Source organism: Sciurus vulgaris, assembly GCF_902686455.1.
Source record: "Sciurus vulgaris genome assembly, chromosome: 9".
Classification (NCBI taxonomy): domain Eukaryota; kingdom Metazoa; phylum Chordata; class Mammalia; order Rodentia; family Sciuridae; genus Sciurus; species Sciurus vulgaris.
In genome coordinates this window covers 57,617,255-57,637,092 of record NC_136469.1, presented here as the reverse complement: position 1 = coordinate 57,637,092, position 19,838 = coordinate 57,617,255, and the positions used below count along the sequence as shown (strand labels likewise).

At 33.8% G+C, this 19,838-nt stretch overlaps 1 protein-coding gene across 4 annotated transcripts in view; it reads left to right on the top strand.

The window, feature by feature from the left end:
* BANK1 (B cell scaffold protein with ankyrin repeats 1) overlaps positions 1-19,838 on the top strand; it is a 328,435-nt gene that overhangs the window by 148,749 nt on the left and 159,848 nt on the right. For all 4 annotated transcript variants that reach the window (XM_079153818.1, XM_079153816.1, XM_079153817.1 and 1 more), the window contains exon 7: positions 11,168-11,364. In XM_079153818.1, coding sequence (XP_079009944.1) covers positions 11,168-11,364 — 197 coding nt within the window. The remainder of the gene's footprint in view (positions 1-11,167; positions 11,365-19,838) is intronic.

The window sequence follows — 19,838 nt, the reverse complement described above, 5'->3', positions numbered from 1 at the left end:
ACCATAAGTAATATCAAAGTTGAAATAGCAGAATATATTTTATTCCATGACTCTCTGTCCTGGGATCAAAATTATGGATGCAAATTGAAGTAGTTTTAGAGGGACTGTTTATCTAAAAAATGTGTATTTTGTGTATTTAAAAAAACAACCTCATGAATTCTTACAAATGTGCTGTGCTCCATCATAGGTACTCTTGTTGATACTGAGGGAAGGTGGAGAAATGTAGGATCTATAGATTATAGCTGTTATTCTCAGAGGGCACATAGGCCCTCTGGAAAGAGAAAAGAAAGGGAAAGAGGGGGAAAAAATCACGAAACTAAATGCTATTAATGTAATGTTTGCTATGCTACTAGTAGCTAACACTTGCATTTACTAATTCTGTGTTAAATAGGACCTGAAGCACTTTCACAGGTTAACCCATCTAGTTCCTCCCCAAAATCCTGAGGTCAGTACTGTTTTAGTTTGGGGAGTTGCATACCTTGCCCAGATGGTAAGTGAGATTCAGGAAGACTAGCTCCAGTGGCCACTTTGTAGCCATGGAGCCACTGTGGCCCCAGACACTGGTGGGTGGTGTGTCCAGGGAATCATGGGAGCACAGGAGAGAGGGGCAGTCAGAAGGAGGCACAGAGGAGATGATCTGAAATTTAGAGGAAAAGTTATAACAAGGTTTTTTGCTAATCATATGAAATACTGTTTTAATGAATAATTTATGAAGATAAGTTTGAAATAACTTCAAATGTTCTTTTTATTATTTTCTGTAATCCTAGAAAAATAGTGATTTTTATTTCAAATGCATGGTTGCCTTCACATCACCCACTTCATCTTTATGGGCAAATACTGCCCTTAAGAAGAAGCCCTGTTTGGTTCAAGGTTTCTTCCCAATGCCTAGAAGTTTCTAGCACTTGATAGAAATTTACTACATTCATTAATTAATGGCAACCAAGTTGACCACAGACTAAATTAAAACCCAGGTCTTTGATAATTATAGACTAGGAATAGTTGAGCTCAACAAATGAAAAGGTTTTTTGGTGGAATGAGGCAGCTATTTAGATTGTCATGGTTTTGCATTTCTTTTTTTTTTTTTTTTCTTCCTCTTGTCCATGGCATCTGCCATTAGCAGAATGAGAAATCGGCATGAGTGCTTTCTGAATATGCTGCACTGAACTGTCTGTGCTCAAGTAATCAAGGCACATATGTTCTTCCTTCCTGAGCCAACACAGAAATTGTAGGTTTTTCAGGGTCAACACTAATAACCCTTTATAATTACATCATAGGAGTTAGGAAAAGAAATATACATACTATTAGTAATTGATAATAGGAAATAGGCTCTCTAACATCCGTTCATTTTAATAAGAAAAATGCATGCATGGGTTAGCTTTAGTCATACACAAACAAGCACACACAACAGAAATGGACTTTTTTTTATTAATGTTTTGCATAAGTTAGTACTTAAGGAACTTCCTCTTACTTTTGCAGTTGTTATATAGTAATGACTCTTAAACCTGAATGTCTATCCTTTGAAAGTCCTGACAGGCTCAGAAACTTCTCTCTTCAGCCTTATTATTAATCTATTTCCTAAACACCCCCTTCACTTCCTAAAGGACTCATTTACTCTCTTGATTTTGGTTATAAAAGATCTGCAGCTTTAAAGACTCATAGGACATCTTTCTGAGAAGGAAAGGGACACAAAGTTGTAGAACTTCTTTTTATAACTTGTTCCTATAGATTATGATTTGCCAAAGCCCATAGTCATTTCACTCATTGCCATGGTCAGGATTCTTCAGAGAAAGAGGACCAGTACAATGTGTGCATATAGATGTATAGACTAATAAATATTACATAGAATAAATCTCTATATGTATATATGTATTTGAATATATGTGTTATTACATGATATATATTTAAGATAGAAATAAATAAAATATAAGTGCATGTTTCCCAGATATTAATAAATAAATATATGCCTATAAGAGAAATATTGGCAAGTGTGAAGTTGGCAGGGCAGGCTGGCACTTGGTTGTTATCCAAATCACTCTAATATTCCTTGTTCATTTTGTTCCTATATTATATAGAATAGTGCTCCCCAGAGACATCTGAAGTTGTCCCAAGTCCCTCTATTGATTCAAGAACCATCCAGATTTTCCTCCTGGAATTTTTTATTTTTGTTATCAAAATGATTTAATATGTTTCAAAAAAATGAATCAGGTGTTCCAGACAATAGGAAGTTCTCAAACAAAGTACTCCTCACTAATAAAATCAAGCGCCCTTTCCTATAAAGTTGATTTAGTGCATGGTGGTGCACACTTACTGGACTTCTTCATGAGCATAACATAAAGGGCAAGAAGTGGCTCTGCACTCGCGGGGCATGGCCCATCTAGTTTTGCACATTTTGTTCCCTGTTTTTCAGTTTCTTTCTAAGTTTTTGATTCCTTTGCTGTCAAGACTCAGTAGAGACAAAGTTGAAATTTTCAGAAGGATATTTTTATAAATGAACACAGAATAAAAGCATATAAGATCTATATAAAAATAAAGGTTGCATAATCCCAGAGGCTTGGGAGGCTGAGGCAGGAGTATCTTGAGTTCAAAGCCAGCCTCACAACTAAGCAAAACCCTAAACAGCTCAGCAAGACCCTGTCTCTAAATAAAATATAAAAAGAACTGGGGACAGTGGGTTAGCACCTCTGAGTTCAATGCTTGGTACCAAAAATAAATAAATAAATAAATAATAAAGTTTTTAGAGGTCTCTTGTTTTAACCATGGTTTAATGGTACAAACAGGATAAACTGGTTAAACATGAAATAGTCCAACACTTATTGCCTCATCACTGTCTGGATTTCATAGTAAAAACTAGATAGTAGACACATATATTCAAAGGCTTTGAGATTTAACTTTAGTTGGTCCAAATTCCAAGAACTACTAATAAGAACTTAACATGCCCCTTTGTTTCCTAGAATTCCCTCCGGACTCTGAGTTCCCCGACTGCTCACTGTGGTTCTTGCCCTGCTGCAATCTTGTTCTGTACATTGCCTGTCTTCTCCTAGGCCATCCCTGGTGGACAGCCCTAGAGATGAAGGCCCTTGGGCTAGTGATAAAGCTCAATGGCAGAGCACTTGCCTAGTGTACATGTGGCCCTGGATTTGATCCCCAACACCACAAAAATATAAAAGGAATATTAAAGCCATTCACACTGCATGTCCAAAGGCTCCCTTTCTGGAATCAGTGCTTTGTTCCAATCTGCCAGTGCATGTTCTGCTCTTCTGCTCTCATTCATTCTGGCACTAAGTGCCTAAAATTCCTACCACTATTTATGAACCACCACATTTTCTCCCCTTTCCCTTCCTTCTCATCTTTGTCCCCTCTCTCCCCTTCCTGTTATGACTGCCAGTAAATTTAGGATGGATTCCGCCGCAACCTGAATAGCTGAACCGAGGAATTGGCAAGGGGCAATGAGGCATTAAGAAAAACACAAATACACAGGTATTAAGAATAAAAGGCTGGGATCAGGTAGAATACTGGTCTCTAATGGACAAACAGTGACTAAAGAGTGGGCTCAGCAAGTTTATTTATACAGGGATCAGAATCAATAAGTAAAGTATTACAGAGGCATTGTTCTTTGTGCACTAAAAAGTTACAGGGCTAGATATTCTCGTAGCTATTTTCCTGTTGCAATGCATAGAGCTTCCTGCAGCACTCAGAAAGTCCATCGTCTAAAGTTACTGTTAAACAGGTAGGCTCAGAAGTAGTGCTGATGAAGCATTGTAGTTATGTCGCTGTGCTTCAAAGCCTTTATCCCTGGGAGCTGTCTGAAATCTAGATTAAGAACTGAATGGGGTTTACAGACCCTGGGCCACCCATGACCGCCCATCACTTCTAAATGGAGAAAGACTGAAAGCATTCCCTCTAAAAACTGGAACAAGACAGGAATGAGCTCTTTCACCACTTCTATTCAACATCGCCCTTGAGACACTAGCCAGAGCAATTAGACAGACCAAAGAAATTAAAAGCATGCAAATAGGAAAAGAAGAACTCAAACTATCACTATTTGCCAACAACATGATTCTATAGTTAGAGGATCCAAAAACCTCCACTAGAAAACTTCTAGAACTAATAAATGAATTCAGCAAAGTAGCAGGATATAAAATCAATATGCATAAATCTAATGAGTTTCTATTCATAAGTGATGAATCCTCTGAAAGAGAAATTAGGAAAAATACTCCATTGACAATAGCCTCAACAAAAATAAAATACTTGCGAATCAATCTAACAAAAGATGTAAAGTCCTTTACAATAAAAACTACAGAACACTAAAGAAAGAAATTAATGAAAACCTTAGAAGATGGAAAGATCTCCCACGTTCTTGGATAAGCAGAATTAATATTGTTAAAATGCCCATCCTACCAAAGGCACTATAAAGATTCAATGCAATTCCAATTAAAATCACAATGATGTTCCTCATGGAAATAGAAAAAGCCATTGTGAATTTCATCTGGAAGAATAAGAGACCAAGAATAGCCAAAACAATCCTGAGCAGGAAGAGTGAAGCAGGAGTATCACAATTTCAGACCTTAAACTATACTACAGAGCAATAGTATAAAAATGGCATGGTATTGTCATCAAAATAGACAGGTAGACCAATGGTACAGAATAAAAGACACAGAGACAAACCCATATAAATATAGTCACCTCATATTAGACAAAGGAGCCAAAAACATACAATGGAGAAAAGAGCCTGTTCAACAAACGGGACTGGGAAAAACTGGAAATCCATAAGCAGTGAAATGAAATTAAACCTTTATCTCTCACCCTGCACAAAACTCAACTCAAAATGGATCAAGGACTTAGGAATTAGACCAGAGATCCTGCACCTAATAGAAGACAAAGTAGGCCCGAATCTTCATCATGTTGGTTTAAGACCAGGCTTCCTTAACAAGACTCTCAAAACACAAGAAATGAAGGCAAGGATCAATAAACCAGATGAATTCAAACTAAAAAGCTTTTTCTCAGCAAAGGATACAATCAAGAATGTGAAGAGAGAGCCTACAGAGTGGGAGAAAATCTTTTCCACATGCACTTCAGATAGAGCACTAATCTCCAAAATTTATAAAGAAATTACAAAACTTTACACCAAAAATACAAAGAATCCAATCCATAAATGGGCCAAGGAATCAAACAGACACTTTACAGAAGAAGATATACAAGTGATCAACAAATATATGAAAAAGTGGTCATCATCCCTAGTAATTACAGAAATGCAAATTAAAACCACCCTAAGATTTCATCTAACTCTAATTGGAATGGCTATTATCAAGAACACAAGCAATAATAGGTGTCACTTGGATGTGGGGAAAATGACATACTTGTACATTGCTGGTGGAGTTGCAAATTGGTGCAGCCTCTCTGGAAAGCAGTATGGAGATTCCTCAGAAAATTTGGAATGAACCCACCTTTTGACCTAGTTATCCCACTCCTTGGTTTATACCCAAAGGACTTAAAGTTAGCATACTACAATAATGCAGTCACATCAGTGTTTATCGTAGCTCAGTTCACAATAGCTAGATTGTGGAACCAACCTAGATGCAACAGATAAAGAAATTGTGGTATATATACACCATGTAATATTATTTGGCCATAAAAAAGAATAAAATTATGACAATTGCAGGTAAATGAATGAAATTGGAGAATATCATGCTAAGTGAAATAAGCCAATCCCAAAAATACAAAGGCAGAATGTTTTCCCTGATAAGTGAATGATGATATATAATGGGGGTGGGGGGTAAGAGAAGAGTGGAGGAATTTTGGGTTACATAGAGGGAAATGGCAGGGGTGAGGGGACTGGGGTATGAAAGATGTTGAAATGTGACAGTCATTATGACACTATGTACATGTATGATTACACAAATGGTGTGAATCTAAATCATGTACAACCATAGAAATAAAACGTACCCCATTTGTGTACAATGAATCAAAATGCAGCCTGTAAAATAAAAAAATTAAAATAAACTAAAAAGAAAAGAACTGAATGGCTCTGTGGCTAGCACGGAATCAGTACCCTCACATGGAGAATATTCCCAAAGGGCACAGCCTCTGTCACAGGACAGTTTCAAAACCCATCATTCAGTCACCACTCCCAACAGATTCTATTTGCCAGAGTGTTCAGTAAGCAATGAACCCCTTTTGGATTTGAGGTCACATCCTCCATTGTGTGCCAGAATGTCAGTCTTTCAGAACTCTTTTTAACCCTTTTCCAAAACTTTCAAATCTTAAACTTAACTGCTACAACAAAAGGTAGAAATTTCATCTAAATTAAAAAACACAGGAAAGTTACACTGAGAACAAAAATAAAAAATAAAAAATTTGGATTTGTCTTCATCTTAGACTTTTTCCTGTTGTTTGGTTAAAGAACAGAGTATCAAGGCCCTACACCTGTTCTTTCTACTTGCAGGGAGGCTGTGGAAGTGGGTTCTAATCATGTCTACTTTAGATTTTAATTGAATAGATCCTGATCACAGAGACAGCCAAAGAGAAGTCCTTGGAAACCATGATATTGAAAGCTCACAGCTTCTTCTTACAGCCCCACACCTTTTCTACTCCCATTCTAAGAAGCTGTAGCTGCTCTCAGAGACTCCCTGGCTGCTTGTGAAGGAAAGGGAAAAAAAAAAAAAAAAAAAGACTCGGTACCTCTGAAAATGACTGGCCATGCTGCAAGGAGAAACCAATCCTAAACTCCCTCTCCACAACAGAAGAGGGGGCTGTAGATTGCTTTAAAATGCAGGTGATTCTCATGTTTTACAGTAGTTATGTTCTATAAGTCTATTAAATTAATGAATACTGAACCGTTGCTCCTAGGAGAGATTTAGAGTTTGAATTCGGTAAGCTTCTGGTCACAATATTTTCATCAATCAGTCAATATAGAAACCAACCTTGTTTGATGTATGTTTTTGTTTATAGACCCTTATTTAAAACATCCTGTGGAGTCAAAATTCATTCATTAATAGTACTATTATTTATGCCTGAATGAACTTCATCATGCTTTTCTTCTACTTGGGACTTCAGACAACACTTCAACACTGTAGTAGAGGACCATTTTAAGCATCTAAACCACCAACAAAATCCACAGAAACTAAAAACTGTGGCACTAAATGGAACACAAAAAGGGCACTCATTTACAGTATATGAGCTAAAAATAGGAAGACTTTGTTCATTCTCAACTGGGAACCTGTGCTTTGAGGGATTTAAAACTTTCATTGCTCCACACATGGATGCAGTTGATCAAGAAATAACCTTAAGTATTGATGTTGGAGTTACAAATAAATCTTTTTCAAAACAGAATCATCAAATAATGTGCATGAACAGACTTATTTATAATGGATGAAAATGTTGGGCATATTAATATTTAATCAGCATTTAACAGCAAATTGAATAGATAATATTATGTTATGGTTGAGAAACCTGAAGTTATGGTTGAGAAAATTGAGGCACAGACAGTTCAGGTAGCTTGTTTGAATTACACCATTAGTAAATGCTACAGTTGAGATTTGATCCAAACAATCTGTTTCTAAAGCCAGAGTATTTAAGCACCACTCTTTATTGCCTTTCATAAATTACTAAGTTCTAGAAGTTTAGGATTTAAAATAATGACAGGTGTTTTTTGAGCTTATTTATCAAGAAGCTAAGATATTAATATAATTGTATATTTAATATGTAATGAATACAATGCAGAATAGATATTCCACTTTCTCAGTTAAAAAGGTTGAAGAATATCTCATAAAATGTTCTTGAATTAATAAGACAGAGACAAAGTGAATATAATTTAACTTTTAAACATTTAAGAGAATATTTTGGTAACAAGAATTCAATTGCGAAGAATAATTAGGTAAGTAGAAAATTAAGGAGAATAGTAAAATGTTTATGTCTTCGTGTACTTTCACTCCACAGGGAGAACAAAACTGCAACGCAGGGTTTTTAATGAACCATTATTTCCCTTGTGCATCTCAATTACATTGTCAAGGCTTGGGAAATATAATAGCCTTGGACGTTTATTTTTGTTTCTTGAAGTTCTACAACTTTGACTGAATGAAAAGAGCAACACCTCACATGTTGCTTATTAGTCCTTCTGTCACAGAGCAAAACAATCATAAGCCCAGGAAAGCTTTTTGTTGTAAATTCATAGAAATACTATCATCACATCTCAAATCGCACTGTCAAACGAATGAAAATCATTATCTTTGTTCAACTTTTGCATATGCCATCTCCTACTCCATTACTTGGTATTTGAGTAACACCCAGGGACACCTCCCTTGGAGAGTCCACTGGCATAAACCATCTTTGATGTGGCATGTAACTCAGAAGAATACCAGAAGTCCTATAATTCTGATTCTAATCCTCTACTTTTGTGAGTGAAGAAACTGAGGCCCGAGATGAAGGAAATTTCTTAAGAGCCATAGACTTAGTTCCTGAGCTGGGATTAAAATTTTTCCTGACTTTTAATCTCTTTATTTTATGCTTCATTGTTTTGTCTTAAAGTGATCACCTGATCATCCTTCTCTGAGTGAATATATATTTAACATTTCAGAGAGTAATTTGTTGGTAGAAATGGATTATATAGTCATGTGCTGTCAGCTCCCATATTCATATTACTGTAACTCTTTATTATATTCTAAACTTGCATATATTCCCATTTTATCACTCCATTTCAATACTTTAATATTTTGAAAGCTTTGGTTTATCTACCTTGATCTAGTTTTTGACCATTTTTAAGGGATTATTACCCTGAATGATTTAGAGACAGCTCTGCACAAACAAATTTATGATTGAATTTCTTTACTGCCAGCTCCTCTGTTTATTTTTATAAGTGATAAAATTGAAATTTACTTGATAAATTCCCCACAGGCATTTTATTCTGTTTTTTTTTTTTTTTTGAAATTACCATTTGACAGAAAATAAAAACTAAAATTTTATTTTATCCAAAAAAAAGCAAATTTCTAACATTTTAGTGTGAATTATGGTTTTCCTGTTTATACCTGGATAATAAAAACAGATGTATCTTTAATGATATGAAAAGTTTCATGAAACATAGACTGCAGATTAAGTATACTCTAAAAGGCTCTTGTATCTTTTAAAGAAATACATTGTTTTAGTCAAACAAGTAAGACTATAAACTGTACAGTAAATAGGCGAATTTAAGAGAAGAAGGAAATAGTGCTAAGACTAATGGGACCTCTATTCTTGATTAGGATGTACAACATCACAACTGATTATTTTTCCCACTGTAACAAAAACACAAGATGATCTTCAAAATCACAGTTATTTTTTTTAACCCTGGAGAAAAATGTTAACAAAAGAAGCCTATATAAACTAATTTTAGGTGGAAAAAATTCATAACTGTATTCATCCCTGATGAAACAAGATGAAGAGAACATAGTACAGATGAGAAACAAAGAGAAATCAGCTCAATATTTGACCAAATTTTAACAGATACATTTAGACTATGTGTGATGAACAAGAATCCCAGAAAACCTTGACCGCTCATTAGTGCTTGCTACTGTTTGGGGTCTATACAAACAGATAACTAAGGAAGTTTATTATTTTATTTGATATTATAACTTGAGGAAAGTACTTACAGGAGAGGTTGATGAGCTTAAAAGTTTAAGTTCATTCCCCTAATGGCTAAATATGAATTTAATGAAAAGATTGCCTAAGCTGCATTGACAGTGACTTAAAAATTCAGCAGAATAACAACATGCAAGAACAATCCATGAAGTACCAGCTGAAAGGTAATGGTACTTTTAATATATTGTATAATATAGCAAAGAGTGAGATGATTGAGCATGTAAAAATCTGACATTATAATACAGTTTTTCTCTATTAACTTTGACTTGGTTTAACTGTAGCAGAAAATTTATGTCTATAATGCATTCTGGTGCAAATATTTATTAAGTAAATAATAATTCATTATTAATTAATAATTACTTCTTTTCAAGAAAATACATTATTTTTATATAGAAATGTGGGTACATACCCCAAGTAATGTCAGCTTTCACTCATCTTCATAAAATATTTGATAATTTTTGATCCACTGCACAACATACAAGGAAGAGCAAGTACATTTATTGTTGAAATATAAACATAGATTCCTTACATCACCTACTAAAAGTTTAGAAAAATAATCATCAGTTTATGTTTTGCTTTTTTGAGTACTAATTTTTGATATTTTTATTGGTGCATTGTAATAATACCTAATAGTTGAATTCATTATGTCATACACATAACATACATCGTACATGCACATAATTTGATCAGTCTCATTCCCCAGAACCTTCACTTTCCTTTCCCTTTTCTCTTCCCTCCCCTGACCCATTTGCTCTATTCTGCTGATCTTCCTTTATTATTGTTATTATTATTATTATTATTATTATTTCAATTGTCCATTACAATTGTATATATAAATGAGATTCATTGTGGCATATTCTTGCATGAACATACCATAAGATGGCTACTTATATTAATTTTTATAGTTATGCACAATTAATACATCTTCTAATTGACAGTTAAAAGTAGTTGTGAAATTCAAAGTCTAAACATGGATATGAAAGTTATAAAATTCTGATAGAAAATTAATACTGATGTTACTTATAGAAGTGTTCACCTTTATTTTCTGTTGCATTCATTTTTTTAAAGAAAAATTTCTTGTAGAAGTCTAATATAACATGTCTTGGAATTCCACGTTCATTTTAAATCCAGAAGGAAGCAAACTAGACATGCCAGTAGAAAACACAAAACAGGTTTTTAGATGAATTTATAGAATTTTATTGTTTAATGTTTACCTTTTGTCATAGTACATTCAGAAGGAGTTATTACAACATAATGTTTTTGTTTTGTTTTGTTTTATGTTTAAGAGGTTGATGTGGCTTTCTACATTAAACTTATCACATGAAAACGAATGCAGCATTATGCTGATCATGCAGCATATGCTGATAGTTTATGTTAAGATGAGGAACAGAAAGAGGAGAAAGATACTAAACTGCTAAAACCACTGATGCATTCTTAGATACTAATAAGACTGCTTACTTTGCAGTAAATACTTGTGGGGAAAGTTTTATGTTTGACTATTTTGTGGAATTGGAGATAAAATAAAAATATTAAATCCTATTATTTATTGTGCTTTCAGATACTCATGTCAAACAACTACCAACTCTTCTCCACTGTGCAGCAAAATTCGGTTTAAAGAACCTGGCTATTCATTTGCTTCAATGTTCAGGAGCAACCTGGGCATTTAAGATGAAAAATATGGATGGTTGGGACCCAGCACAGATTGCTGAAAGGTGTGGTCACAAAGAACTCAAGAAAATCTTTGAAGACTTCTCGGTAAGGTTTTTTATCTTATTTTACCTCTAAAACTCTATATTTTATAAGGTAATTTTGTGTATGCATGTGTACATGTACATTGCTGTTTTGAAAAAAGATATTATTTCACAGCTAATTTGTAGTGCCTGTTAGTTCTGAGCTATCCATTGTCTTAAGAAGCATTTTGCAAGATTAGTCAATGTGTTCTAGCATTGCCATGAACCAACTTTGATTCCCAATACTAAACATCAGTTTTTAAACCTGTTTTTTCTGACTTCAATATAGCCCGTTTGATATTGAAAAGAGATGGTGAGAAGGAAATAAAGTTATTACCTTTACTAGTTTCTAAAAGTCTAGATAGTTTTAGGCACATGAAAGCAGATCAGTGTTATGTTAAAGGAATACATTTTGAAAATAATTCAAAAAACCTACCCAATAAGAAGTTAATATGTTGCTTAAATATTTTTCTCTTATTATTTATGTTGAAACCACAAATGCTGAACATTCTTTAATGGATGCTAGTTTTGTAAGAATGATGCCAAGGGAAAATTTTATCTCAGTAAAAAAAATACACTTTGTGTTCCCATAATAAAGTTTAGAAAGCAATCTTTTTTTCCTGTATTTAAAAAAACATATGCACATTTTGCTCCAGAAAGTGAATTATAGTTCTGATGGCTCTTGGGAAAATATAATAGGACAATGATTATGTCGATGAATACATCAAAATTTATCTTTGGAGTCACACAGCAGATATAATTTTATTGTCAATGAGCAGTTAATATACAGCATTGAAAGACTATAGGCAGATTCTGGTCATTTCAGTATTTATTCTGATGATCAGATTAAGACAATCTAATATTGACTTCTAAAAATCACTGGCATTTTTAATTTCCAGAGAGTGAAATGACAAACAATGGCCTTTTTTTCCATTTGCAAAAAATGACAAAATAGTTAACAAGTGAGCTTGGATATTCTCCATTCTCTAGAATGACCTTCTCGCCATATTTACAATAATTATAGAATAGGTAGTCATGGAATTAATAAAAATTACAATTTTTAGTCCACGTCCTTCAACCTAGAAGTGAGCATTATTTTCACTCCTGGAAGGATTTTAGTGATTCTCAAAAATGTCAACGTTAAGCTAGTCCTTCTAGTTTATCTACTATAACCAGGCATGGTAAAACAAATTTATAGTTCCAGCTACTCTGAAGACTGAGGCTGGAGTACCACACATTTGAAGCCAATCTCAGCAACTTAGCAAGACCCTGTCTCAGAATTTAAAATTCAGGAAAAAAAAAAAAAAAGACTGGTGATGTAGCTCAGTGGTAAAGGACCCTTGAATTCAGTCCCCAACAATGAAAAGAAAATTTAAAAATTATCCACTGTAAGTAGTCACTGACCAGAGGAACATGGCATCTATCTGAGGTATGTCAAGGAATCAATTTGGCCTTGGATATTTTCCCATAATACTGTTATTCAACACATCCTGGTCTCCAACTCTTTACCTATCCTCTAATTTTTAGTCACTGATGGACTAAAGTTAAAAGTTTTTCTAGAACTTTCAGCAGCCAGAATTACTTTCTAAGATAAACCCTAATTTTCAGAGTGATTCTTCAGTTCCTGTTCTCAGTGAAGACTAGCCTTTTGCTAGATGTAGCCCATGCTAGATGTAGCACTATGCTCCATAGTGATACAATACTAGATAATGAGGAAGTAAAAGGGTAGGAGGTGGGAATTGCCAGATGTGGGAAATAGTTCTTTTTTCTCTTACATCCCCTGGCTATTTATATCTTTGTTTCTGTAATAACAGCATTGATATGAGTTGATCACTATCATGCTCTTTGGGTGACTATTCACCTTTTCACAGAGTTCTTTTTGACCTTTATTCTATGAAATTTGTTAAATGATTGTTATGTATTCTGCCTTTATGAGTTGAAACATTTTACCAGAACGTTTTCAGTACATGTTATAGACTGGATAGACATCAATCTGTGAACGCTGTGCAGTGAGAAGGGGACTGACTGTCGCTGCTCCAAGGTTCGACATATCTTACAAGCATATGTTAATGACTATGGATAATTTTAAATGCAATAATTTTGCAAGCTATCAAAGGCCTTTTTGCAAATGTGTGGTTAAAAAGTGGAAACATGAGTGCTAGATTGTGACCCACATGGAAAAATAGTTTCATGATGATTTATTTGCCATATAAATTTTTCTTTTAATTATAAATTTTATTTAAAACAAATCTAGTAGTAGTCATATCTTCTTAGTTAAGGTATGCCCAATAACCAGATGTTGACACTATTCTAAATTATGGTAGTTATAACTAAAGAATGTACCCAAACCTAATAAAGGAAAACTGTGAGATCTCATTTTGCTGTTAAAATATTTAATTGTTTCTTTAAGAATATTTGCATTGATTTAGCACACTCTGATAAATCAAAGATTTTCTCATATGCATTCAAATATTCTGTGAACTATTATTTCAGAAGAACTGAAAAGGCAGATATCATTCGAATTACAAGTTTACCAGCCACCAATGGACCATACCTTTTTATTGAAAAAAAAAATCTATTTTTAACTTGAAATACATTTTACCTCCACTTGATTTACTTATTTGTTCAATTCTTCCTAATCCTGTATCAATGTAATGTTCATTTTAGAGACTCACAGGGAGTTACAATATAATGAATTGGGTCATAACTTAATATTAAGGGAATAGAAGAAGCCATTATGCTTTTAGAAAAATACAGAAAATAATATTATCATGTATTCATAAATCAAGGGGCATTCATATCTTAGCATTAGCTAGGTAAAGGAAAAGAAAAAGTTGGAGGAGGCGGGTGAAGAGAAAGGGGAGGATGTCTAAAAATCACAATTCTTAAATAATTTTATGACATCTTTCCTTTGAGAAGTTAATAATTTATGTATAATTCATGAACAGAGCCTCTTATTGTGAATACTTTTCAAGTTTGATAAAGTTATCTAGCTAACACCTACACTCTTCTATTTATTGTTCTTTTTAGTTATACATAACATTAGGGTTCATTTTGACATAATTATGAAGGCACGGAATAAAATTTGCTCTAATTCAGTTCCCAGCGGTGTCCTTTCCCTCCCCTTCTCCCTCTCCCTGTTCCCCTCTCTTTATTATACTGATCTTTCTGCTATTTACTTTTAGGCTTCTTTATAGTTGGTGTCTTGTGGATGTACAGGATGGTGAGATTCACTGTGACATATTCATATACAAACATAGGAAAACCAGGTCAGACTCATTCTGCTGTTGTTGCCTTATTTCATCCCTTCTTTCTCCCCCTCAGTTCCCTTCATCTAATCCACTGATCTTTCTTCTATTTGGATGGAATTCCCTCCCCTCTCTTTTTTTCCTGTTTTTTTCTTTCTCTCTTTCTCCTTAATTTGGACTAACTTTCATAAATCAGAGAAAAACTTTCATAACTTTGGCTTTCTGAGTCTGGTTTATTTCACTTAGCATGATAGTCTACAGTTCCATCAGTTTACCAGGAAATTCCAGAATTTTATTCTTTTTATGCTTTAGCAGTACTCCATTGTGTATATGTAACACATTTTTTTTTTTATCTGTTGAAGGACACCTTGGTTGGTTCTATAACTTGGCTATCATGAATTATTTCTGTAAACATTGATGTTGCTGTATTCCTATAGTATGTTAATTTTAGATATTTGGGATACATAGTGAGCAGTGGGCTAGCTGGATCATATGGTGGCTCCATTCCTAGTTTTTTGAGAAATATCTATACTGCTTTTCAGAGTGGTTATACTAATTTGCCATTTCACCAACAATGTTTGAGTGTACATTTTCCCCACATCCTCACCAACACTTACTATACTCGTGTTCTTGATAATTATCATTATGACTGGGTGAGATGAAATAACTTCTTTATTAATTTCAGTACTATTGCTTGATGATAATACTATGTATTTCTACAATCTATAGAATCTTTCAAATGTCTACTCATTTTTCAGGTTCTGGCAATGTCTTCTCTGAAAATTAATATGAAAGATTGATGGATAAAGGGCAAAAGATTTGGTATCATATCCACAACTGGGCATGAACCACAATTTGCTTAACAGAATTCTTCAGGAAGACTCAGACAATTTCAAATAACAATTGTCAATATTGGTGAATATATAATTCACTTAAAAACATATTTTAAATTTTAAAAAAATTTGTAAAAAATTGAAAGTAAACTGGAACTTAGCCTTAGATTAAGAAGTACTTTGACCGGTTGGGAATGTGACTTAGTGCTACACACACAAACACACACACACACACATACACACACACACACAGGTACTTTGAGATTTAAGATAAAGCATATAATAAATATTAGTGTGTATTTTAAGCAAAATAATGTAAGTAATATTTCCTTGTTTGTCTCAGGTATATCATCGCCTCCATCCCCATCAATTTAAACTCTTAACAAAATGATTCCATGAATGTTTAAAAAAAGAAGGAAAATATGTTTTTCTCTGTTGGCTGGCTATGGAACTGAGGAACCAACAGTCATTTATCTTAGATTCAGTTTTCAGAAAATATCTTTCTTCTTTCTCTACAATGTTTGCTTATATAGTTTTAGGTAAATATTAATAAGATCTTAATCATAAAGAGTCTTCAGGAAAATTTAAGAAACAGGAAAATTAGTTTTCTGTGTACCTTCACTAGCTGGCTTTTCAGGACACTCCTGTTTGGGAACGTTTCATTACTCACACCTGTAGCATTCCTGTGACATCCTGCTCTCGTGAACTATCCCTACATTTTTCTTTTTCCCTGTGGACAGTGGGATCAAGTGTGTGTTTGTATGTGTGTGTGAATATTCTGAGGCCCTCTATTGTCTGACTGAAAGACCCTGATCTTTTCCAAATGGTCAAGGGTTGGAATGACAATATGGCAGGGTAGATATCAAAGCATTCACAGTATTAATGATAAAAACCAATAACTGACTAAGCATTGAGAACCTCTTGTTCAGAAGTTAAGCTTGTGTTTAGGTCAGTGAATAGTCTCTCATTCTTGGCATCGTTCACTTAGTACTCTCTCTCTCTCTCTCTCTCTCTCTCTCTCTCTCTCTCTCTCTCTCTCTCTTTCTTTTCTTCTTCTTCTTGTACCACAGGTTGAAGCCAGGGACACTTAACCACCAAGCCATATTCCCAGCCCTTTTTTATATTTTATTAGAGACAGAGTCTAGCTGGGTTCAAACTCAGATCAGGCTGAGTTTGAACTCAGGATCCTCCTGCTTCAGCCTCCCAAGTCACCTGGGTTACAGGCATGAACTATTGTGCTCAGCTTCACTTAGTACTTTCTGTATTTTGTTTTGTTTTCAAGTAGATGGTTTCATTGTATTAGTATATAATATTATTATATATTTGATTTTAAATGGTAGTGTACCCTGCTTTGCATTTGTAGTCTTTTCTTTTTTATAAATCTTGATGTTTACAATGGGTAATAGGCTGTCCACGTCTCTCACCCTCAGGTAGTCAGGAGGTGCCCAGTGCGTATTTACACTGTGATGGGGAAGAAGGCACATGTTTAGTTTAAAGACTTGTTTGATCTCACTTACACAAAGGTATCCTTAACTAGGTTTCACATTGCAAATAATATAATTGGTCATATTCTTGATATATTTAGGTATTTTTTAAAGATTATTATGGAATTCATAGAAAAATAGCCCAATTACTGTCTTTAGTATGCATTTTTAATAGGCTAGACTACAGTGAATTTTAGAATCCTAACTTGCACTCAATATTGATAATTTGTTAGAATTGAGGAACTAGAATAAGTCACATAACTGCACTTGATTGGGTACATTACAAATTCATATATCTCAGTTGTGTTTTTGAATCTATTTAGCAATCTCTCTGAAATATCCATTTAAATGCACCATGGTGGCTATTATAGAATTGTCCTCTTTCCCAGCTTCTCAAGTTTTAATGTCCTTCCTCTGCAGCTCTAAAGGTCCTACATAAACCCTCAACCCTCTTTTGTTCTTTCTTTAATTTTTCATTTCTTCCCACACGCAGAACCTTGCAACTCAGCCAGGTCTGAATTTTAAGCCTAATTTCATCAAGACCCAAATTTACATACTTGGAAAAAATAATTCTTTACAGGAGGTTTTAGGATTTGATAAAATTAATTAAGAATAGAGAATATTCACAAGAAGTATTATGCATACACCTGATTTTCTATTGATCTATTGTTGTTCATATAAAGTTAGGCCGCACAAGGGTCAAACCCTGTTTTTATTTTGTATCATGCGTCTCATTATATCAACTCTTCCTCAACAATATGTTTAAAGTGTGTGTGTGTGTGTGTGTGTGTGTGTGTGTGTGTGTGTGTGTATATATATATATTTGCATGATTTATATACACAGATGATTTATTACTACTTGACACATACATATATAGTATTATTGTTTAGGCCAGGCACTTTCAAATTAGATTCTTATACTAATATGTGTGAATTAGGTATATTTTCTTCCATTTTACTGACAGGGAATTCAACTTCAAAAACAATATTGTTTCCTTGGGGTTATGAATTGATCTGGCAGAGCAGGATTTCTCATCTAAACCCAACTATTTTCCATTTAATTGTTTTTAAACTATTGCAAAACACAGCTCTTTTTAAAATTTGATACATTAACATTTTTCATTATTTATCTCCAGTGTTTATCTTCTGGTAATATACAAAATGTATTTATAAATCTAAAGAATCTTACAATATACAAAAATTACATGATTGCAAGCATTAAAGCCAAGGAATCAATCAAAGAAAGAGAAAAAGCTCTTCCTGCATGCATGAAAAAGCTTACATTAAATGGGGAAATGTATTTACATTGTGATTTTAGATATTTTTAACTATTTTGATTTTTTAAAGTGACATGGTAACAAATATATAAGACATTTTTATCTCCAAAACAATTATGAAAGAAGTGAATTGATATTTTATCCTAGATTACAGCATATTGTATTTGGATGAAACAATGTATAGTGGAGCAGCATAGAGTCACTTCTGATGGGAGTTAGATTCATCTGGAAAAAAACAACTATAGAATTCTATGGGGATGCACATGGATTCAATTTCTGACTATAATCACATTTTTGTTCAATGGATAAAGGATATTTTCCTGTAAAAGGGAAAAATGGAATAATCTCTTTCCCTAAATCATGAATACTCAAGACTGAAGCCCCTTGGTAGCAATGTACTCAATGGGTAAAGTATTTAGACAAAACAAGGTCTCACTGGAGCTGAACTTGTTCACAGAAAATAGAGGGATAACTCATGCCCCAGCAGGTGATAAAACAGATGAACACAAATGTCCAAAACTTCTACACAAGTTTTATAATACCCTGAAATGGAAGGCAGAATCATAATTGGAACAACTGAAATCATATGGAATTTGTGTGAAACCAAAGATAAATAAATCATAAATTAGATTTTCAGTAAGAAGAATTTAATGGGAAATATGAACAATATACTTGTGTGAAAAGAATGGAATATGAAGTGTAGGAAGAAAGTAGAGCACATGTAACCCAATCTAATCCACTGACATTTTTTATAGAATGCATATTATTCTTCAACTTGTTTATGGTAATCTACTAGGAAACAGCACATAGTTGTTAAAAGAAAAAAGAAAGCTTAATATTTACTATGGGATTTTATTTTATTTTTGGGAGGGTCAATGACTCCCAAGTGGTTTATTGAAAAGCAGCAATGACAATAGTGGTATCCAAACTCCAACTTAACGTCATATATATCATCAACAGGGCTCCAGTCCCATTTTTACTGAGTCTGTAAATGCTAGGACAAGTGAATATACTTACCATGATTTCTGACAAGTAGCTAAAAAGGAAAATTTAAATCAGAAGTTACTTTGGGATTTCAGTAAAACATCTACCAAGAAATGTTTGTAAAACCCAAACAAGCTCATACGCACCATCACAGTAGGTATTTTAAAGTCCACATGTGTGGGTGATATTTCTGCCTGCTCTATTAACTATGAAAAAGTACTCATTTTTTTATTATTTCTTTAAACCTTTTCTCACAGGTTGTATGTTCAATACAACATGTATGAGACCCCTCAATGCAAAGCAAAAAATACTGTAATAGTGATTTTTCCAAATTTTTTGAACTATAAGATACTACTTTAAATAACTGTTCTTAAGCTGTATATCAATAGAATGACCTTTAGGAAAGACAGTTCTCATAGTCATTAAGCCCAGTGTATGATATGCTTAAAATGATCTCTTTCTCTCTAAAATAGTGTTAGTTTGGTTTAACAGAGTTAAGCAAAACTCCATCTGTAACTCAGTAAGAACTGTTTACAGATATCATAGCTATTATTTTCTCAATGTCTTACTGTGTAATAAATGATTACTATTTTCATGAAGTTTCTAGAATAGCTTTAAGTGTCTATATAAGTGTCTATATAAGTAAGTGTCTTTACTTACAGAATGAAATCCT